Source organism: Tribolium madens, unplaced genomic scaffold, assembly GCF_015345945.1.
Source record: "Tribolium madens isolate multiple individuals breed KSU strain unplaced genomic scaffold, Tmad_KSU_1.1 Scaffold_71;HRSCAF=194;Tcas5.2_LG6, whole genome shotgun sequence".
In the NCBI taxonomy this organism is placed as follows: domain Eukaryota; kingdom Metazoa; phylum Arthropoda; class Insecta; order Coleoptera; family Tenebrionidae; genus Tribolium; species Tribolium madens.
The window spans coordinates 5,320,720-5,328,449 of NW_025401041.1; the positions used below are offsets into that span (position 1 = coordinate 5,320,720).

The window sequence follows — 7,730 nt, forward strand, 5'->3', positions numbered from 1 at the left end:
AAAGATGCTATAAGAGTTTACGTTAAATTAAAAAGAAATGCAAAAAAAAACAATAACTTACCAACGTCGTAACGAAAATCCAAAAACAAAACACGGTTTTAAAGCATTTAACAAAAGAAATACAAATACGGAAAAAATATAAAAAAGCTTTTTGCTAAAACTATTTATTAAAAAAAAAACTAATTAATGAATAATTAATGAGTTTTATAAAAATGTGATGTATCTCAAAAATAAGTTTTTCTATTTCAGTGTCTATTAAAGCACCCAAATGACGTCATTCGAGTGCTTTAATTCGTCGTTGGCGTTAATTTAATTTTAGTGACAGACTTTCTTCACAATTCATTTTCAAATGTGAAAATAAGAATTATTTTTATTTTTCACAGCCGCCTAAAATTATTTCACATAAATGTCACCAACCGTCGCAAAATTCCCAAGAATTTTTTTTATTTTTGTCTTAATTTATAAAATGATATAAAGCGGCAAACTAGAAAAAATAGTGTAAAACACTCGTTGCAGAAGGTTCATCAAGCATTCATTTTCAAATTCGTGCTTAAAAAGATACCTTCTACAACTTGTATTTTAATATGTATACTATTTCGAATTTTTTTTTGTTCTTGAGTTTTACAAAATTTTTATTTTTTTTAAGTGGCAACCCACTACAAAACTTTTTTTACACAGTCTATGATACAAAGATTAATTTTTATTTACAAAAAAGTCATATAAGTTGTCATTTTCTAAGAAAGCCCTTAACATTATTCAAAATACGTTTTGTCGAAATAATACAGAGTGGTTATAAATGATTTTCATCTAGCCACCTCTGGAATTTTTTTGCATGGAACTTTATTTGTGCCGCTCTAATTTTTGAAAGCTCTAGTTCTGTCATTAGTGTCACTTATTAATTAATAATAAATTGTTGTTAATTAAACTTTTATTGTTTCAACTAATTTCCAATAATAATTGATAATAATGTATACTTTGGAAGAAAACAAGTTTATAATTGAAGTCTATTTTCAAAGTGGACGCTTAGTAAACGGCGATTTTTTAATTTTGAGTTAAAACAAGTAGGTACCCCTATTTTCGTAAAGCGGCATTTTTTATTTTACATGGGAAATTCACAGCTGGCTAGATGAAAATCATTTATAATCACTCTGTATAATCCAACACAAAAGCTTTGTACTTTCAATATTAGCGACAGTACTTCCCAAATGCCCAATAATGACTCACCCTGTATATTGCAAAATTATATCTTTTAATCTTTTAACGTTATACTTAATGTTTTCGAATTTTTAAAAACTAGATTTTTATGTAAATCAAGCCAAGTGAATTTACCCCAATCACCCTATCGGTAACTCGTGTAAAAAATCAGATGTTTCACCGGCACCCCTCCTAATCGATACCGGCGTGTGCACAACGCGAATTAAATTATGAATATGTGTATCCAACCCTTGTCTCGTCGACCACGCACACTTTTAATGACTCATTCCGCCCTAATTGTCCATCGATCACTCCCAAAACCCTCAATAATTCATCGCTTCATCCGACAATGACGTGTGCTAGCCTCGCTCGCGACATTTCTTTCGTCCGAGACAGCACACGAGGCGGGAAATTCGACTGGGTGCGGCGACCAATCCTCTTTGATAAATCGCCTTTTAGGCGAGTCACGTGACGTCATCATTTGACACACGCCGACGCGATTTTACACCAAATTAAGGAAATTAAGATGGACTCACCTTCGAGAAGCAAACGCTACTTTTGGACGGATGCCACACTAAATGTCATCATTTCAGTGGCTACGTTGATGCTTAGTCACGAGAAAATTTCAGTTTCGACTGAAACGCATTGAAATATTTTAAATGGGTGACCGGATGTGACGCAACCTTGAATTTAACCATTGCTATGTTTGGATGCAATTATTTATTCATTGTGATGATTTACATTAAATTTATAGAAATGAATTATCTGCGTCATTTGAAACGAAAAAAAGCAAAAAATTGTGCGACCGTGACAGGACTCGAACCTGCAATCTTCGGATCCGAAGTCCGACGCCTTATCCATTAGGCCACACGGTCTACATTACAACACACATTAAACTGTTTTTATACTGCTCTAGGAACATCATAATTAATATAAGATTTTACAATAAATAATTGACTTATATTTACCAAAAATGTATTTACAACCATTAAACCATCCTAAATTATATAAAATTTGTTTTATTAAAGTAAAAATGTTGGAAAGGTGTATATTTGGTTGCCTATATAACCATCAACTTAGAACAAAAATTCTCCCAAATTCAGTTTCCCTCCCTCATAAACTTCTTCCCTATCACATTCGCCTGTTTGGTGTTTTTCCTCACGTAACACCCCTCTAAAGCTGAAAAGATATGAGAAAGCGTCCCAGAAAACACATACAATAAATAGGGACTTAAACTTCAGTGAATTTAAATGGCTGATTATGCGAGGAAATCGCGAAAACAGTTCTTTTTTCCTCACTATTGCAACGTTTGAATAATAAAAAAACAATCCAAGACGTTGGAACTGAATTGATATTCCCAATGCTTGGCATTCCGAGCGAGAAAAATATTTTGCAATTTCACGGAATTAAATTCTAAATTATTATCGATTTTGATAACGCAAGCCTTGTAATCGCATTAGTGAGTGAAACTTTTCAGTTGGAATAAAGCAAAAATAATGAAATGCCAAATCGGCGCATTCCTGAAACTTCCCGACGCTGGGATGGTTAATCAATAGTGCCAACGTTTAAAAAATGAGCCTGAAAGTTGCTTGATTTCGGTGGCTTTTGTTTTGTGTTTCTCGAGTTGAGCTTTTGACGGAAATCGGAAAACCATCACAAGTTATAAAAACTTGTGAAATGTTATAAATCATTCATAAGTGACAAAAGCCATAATTATCGACTCAACGCCTACTTTCAAGAGCATTGTGTATATCATTATCCTCCAAGTCGGCTTTCAGGGTTTTCCCCCAGCTCATTACGAAATTCTTCGCTGAAATATCGATACGGAAATAATTACTTGCGTGGCTTTTACCAAAGCTTTCAGGAGAAAGTCCGTTAATGGCGTGTTGAATTTTTGGGTAATGATAATGTTCCTGGTTGTTAATTAAATTAGACCAGCAAATAAATTTTGAGGGGAAAAAACTAAGAGAAAAAATCTTCTATGTCAGTCTTAATTGAAGTCAAAATGAAGCACTTAGAAGAGACAACAGCTCAGTTACCCCAAACATCCTCCTTAAGCCGACTTCTGGTCGCAGATGTACGAAGTTTTTGTAAACATTGCGGTCACGTCCTAGACAAGGATAGAAAATCGATAGTCGAGGAAATGTGGCGTGCAGTGGCGGCTCGTGATCATATTCCAATATTCTAACAGTTAAATTATGTTACTTTACGTTAAGTTGCGTTATGTTACGTTACGTTATGTTACGTTACTTAAGTTTTTCATGCGTTTTTTTAATTTATAATAAAGTACTTTTATACGTCTTTAGGTTGTTAAGTTATTACGTTCCTTTATCCATACTTCATCCATTTATATTGTTTTGTTTACTTTCTTAGTTTTTGTGTTATTACGTTTGCGATTGTATGTTACGGTTTTTACGTGCTTACGTTGCTAAGTTATCAGCTTACGTTTACCTTTTCAAGTACTCTTAATACTTAGTAAGTTAAGAAGCTTAAGTTTTGTTTATTTACGTTCTTAGTTTTTGTGTTATGTTATTACGTTTGCGTTAATACGTTTATTTTATTCCACAAGATTAAAGTTTTTTCATACTTATGGCGTTAAGCTTACGACTTACGTTTACGTTCTCAAATTAAATATCTCACACTTTAATACTTTTACGTTTCTACGTTCTCACGTCATTGCGTTTGCATCTATATTCCTATTAAATGTGCGATTTGCACACATATTTACGTTCTGAGTCTTTACGATTACGTTTATTAAACGTCTATGCTTTTTTCAAAATTTTTAACTTTGAAAATAACTCACTTTACGTTCTTAAGTTCTTACGTTTCTACTTCATCTGTTTATATTTTAAATTTTTGATTTTCGATAAGCTGAGGTTTTGTTTTCTTAAGTAAACAAAAATAATAACACAAAAAATAAGAAAGTAATTTTTTTCTTACTTTTTGTGTTATTATGAGTATTTTACTGTCCAAGATTAACTTAAGTCGTTAAGTTTACGCCTGACGTTTACGTTCTCAAACTGACATTCTCACATCTTAATACTTGTACGTTTCTACGTTCTTACGTCATTACGCTTGCGTATATATTTTGATTATACTCTATACATTACAAGCTTACAATGTGTTTTTACGTTACATTTATGTACAATGTTTAGGTACGTTTTTTTCAAAACTTTTAACTTTTAAGATAACTCAATTTACGTTCTTAAATTCGTACATTTCTACGTCATCTATTTAAATTTTATGTTTATGCTATTACGTTTGCGTTTATTCGTAAATTTTCTTCCTCATGATTAAAATTTTTTCATGCTTACATTCTTAAGTTTTAAGAAGCTTAAGTTTTGCTCGTTTACGTTCTTAGTTTTTATGTTATGTTATTACGTTTGCGTTAATACGTTTATTTTATTCTTTAACGTATTTTCATAGTTATGTCGTTAAGTTTACGACTTACTTTTCCGTTCTCAAATTAACTTTCTCACATCTTAATACTTTAATGTTTCTCTGTTCTTACATCATTACGTTTGCGTCCATATTTTTATTCGTTACAAGCTTACGTTGCGTTTTTACGTAACATTTATTTTTACCCTTTCTTAAAAACTTTTTAGTTTTACGTTCTAAAGTACTTACGTTCCTACTTCATCTGTTTATATTCCAAATTTTTGATAAATTAAGGTTTTGTTGATTTACCTTTTTTGTTTTTATATTATTACGTTTGTGTTTATGCGTCTTTTTCAAGATTAATATTTTTACGTACTTATGTTTTTAAGTTTACGACTAATAACCTTTGCGTTCTGAAAATAAAATTCTCACTTGTACGTTTGTACGTTCTTACGTCATTATGTTTGCGTCCATATTTTTATTCGTTACAAGCTTACGTTGCGTTTTTATGTGACATGTATTAAATGTTTACCCTTTTTAAAAACTTTTGACTTTTAAGATATATCACTTTACGTTCTTAAGTTCTTACGTTTCTACGCCATCTATTTATATTCTAAATTTTTAATTTTCCATAAATTTAGGTTTTGTTTATTTACTTTCTCTGTGTTTGTTACTACGTTTTGCGTTATTCCTCAAAATTAACTAATGTCGTTAAATTTCCAACTTATGTTTACATTCTCAAACTAACATTCTCACATCTGAATATTTTTTTCTCCGTTTCTCTGTTCTTACGTCATTACGATTACGTCCATCTTCCTATTTTAAAAACTCGATTTACGTTAAATATTTAAGTTGCTGCGTCTTTACGTTTACATGTTTACGCTTTTTGTAAAATTTTTAATTTTTAAAATTTCTCACTTTACGTTCTTAAGTACTTACTTACGTTCCTACTTTATCTGTTTATATTCTAAATTTTTAATTTTTGATATATTAAGGTTCTGTTTATTTACTCTTTTTGTTTTTATGTTATTATGTTTGCGTTTATGCGTTTCTTTCAAGATTAATATTTTTACGTACTTACGTTGTTAAGTTTACTAATAACCTTTGCGTTTTCAAACTAACATTCTTATTTACCTATACGTTTCTACGTTTTTACGTTATTACGTTTGCGTCCATATTTTTATGCGTTACAAGCTTTTTTATGGGACATTTAGTATATGTTTACGCTTTTTTACAAACTTTTGACTTTTAAGATATCTCACTTGACGTTCTTAAGTTCTTACGTTTCTACGCCATCTATTTATATCCTAAATTTTTAATTTTCCATAAATTTAGGTTTTGATTATTTACTTTCTCTGTGTTTATGTTATTACGTTTGCGTTTATACGTTAATTTTATTCCTCAGGATTAACTAATGTCGTTAAATTTACGACTTATGTTTACGTTCTTAAACTAACATTCTCACATCTGAATACGCTTTCTCCGTTTCTTTGTTCTTACGTCATTACGTTTGCGTCCATATTTTTATTCGTTAGAAACTTACGTTGCGTTTATACGTTACATTTATTAAATGTTTACGCTTTTTTCAAAACTTTTGACATTTAAGATATCTCACTTTACGTATTTAAGTTCTTTCGTTTTTACGTCATATATTTATTTATATTCTAAATTTTTAATTTTTCATAAATTAAGGTTGCGATAATTTTCTTTCTCTGTATTTATGTTAGCGTTTATGCGTGAATTTTCTTCCTCAAAATTAATTTTTTACGTACTTACGCTGTTAAGTTTACGACTAACGTTTGCGTTCTCAAACTTAAATTTACGTAAATTTCGGAATTTTAAAATGTGTATTTTTGCGCCGGTGGCGTCGTGCGCGTCGCGGCGCCGTCGTCGCGTGCTCGCCTCTCGTCAGTCGATGCGTCTCCGTCGCGACGCTATGCCATGGACCACAAAAGCCAATGGCACGAGCGTTTATTCGGCCAACAACTTCTCAAATGCGAAACAAATTCGTCGAAATCCGGCGACTTCCTGTGCGTCGCGACGTCGGAAGTCCTCCAAAACGTCCAAATAACCGGCGTTTATTTCTCCTTTGCTAATATAAGTCAACAAAGCGACGATTTCACCAAAAAACTCAAACTTTTATACGAAAAACTCAACCAGGAAAATTGTCAAATAAAAAAATTCCAAGTGGTGCAAGTGGTTCTGTGGGCGAATAATGACGTGTTTAGCGACTTCGAGAACAGTCACAGAGACAGTCTCGTGGGGCTGCCGTGGTTCGCGGTGCCCTTCAGCGAGATCGATTTGAAGGTAAATCCGAGGCAGTAAAGTGTTTACTTTTTTGACCCTCAGTGTTTACAAAGTGGTGCCTTCTGGAACGCACGTGTCAACAAATCACATTTTTAAAGCTCAAGTTAACTAAATCGATCGCCAGATTCCCATTTAAATGTCTGAGAGGCTTATGGAAATATATAAAAGCCAACATTCGACTTTTCCAGGGTTATAAATTCAGACTAGGATGCAATTTTCCGCTCCCGAGTCGGGTTTTATCGTCTTGTTTTCGAAATTTTAGCATTTTATCGGGCTTGAGGGAAAGTTTCACGCAAAAATTCGAAAAACCAATATACAGGATGTCACAGCGAGTTAAAAAAGTCCATTAGTGACCTTTAAATGGTAAAATTAAAAAAAAATGTATTTGATCATTTAATCAAAACTTAAGTAAAATTTACTCAGTTATTGTTCTAATTAATTATCAAACTAGTAGAAACTTTGGTTAAATCATATCGGATTCCTAAATGTTTTGTGGAAATAACGTGTAAAATTCACACTATATGATTCGCAAATTTTTTATCAAAATTATTTTATTGTCTCTTTTTTACATCAACTAATCAAAAATGCGTAACAAAATCTATCTGTAAAAATTCTAATTGAAAAAAATGGCACAATTTGAAAAAATCTATTTTTATATTATTTATCGAAAGATTATTTAATCTAAGTTACATTAAATATGACTCAAAGAGTACTAATTGAAGTAAATTTTATGACAAGTATAATATACAGGCTGTTCCAGCGAGTTGAAAAAGTCCATTAGTGACCTTTAAATGGTAAAATTAAAAAAAAATGTATTGGATCAATTAATCAAAACATGACCAATCTTTGCA

General features: G+C 31.7%; 1 protein-coding gene and 1 non-coding gene across 3 annotated transcripts in view; one reads left to right on the forward strand and one right to left on the reverse strand.

Moving 5' to 3' along the window:
* Positions 1-1,996: 1,996 nt before the first annotated feature.
* Positions 1,997-2,069, reverse strand: Trnar-ucg. The gene has a single exon. It is a non-coding gene; the product is annotated as a tRNA-Arg (tRNA).
* Positions 2,070-6,502: 4,433 nt separating this feature from the next.
* LOC123008451 (nucleoredoxin-like) overlaps positions 6,503-7,730 on the forward strand; it is a 24,418-nt gene continuing 23,190 nt past the window's right edge. For both annotated transcript variants that reach the window (XM_044404244.1, XM_044404245.1), the window contains exon 1: positions 6,503-6,879. In XM_044404244.1, the coding sequence (XP_044260179.1) occupies positions 6,514-6,879 (366 nt within the window). In that variant the 5' untranslated portion in view covers positions 6,503-6,513. The remainder of the gene's footprint in view (positions 6,880-7,730) is intronic.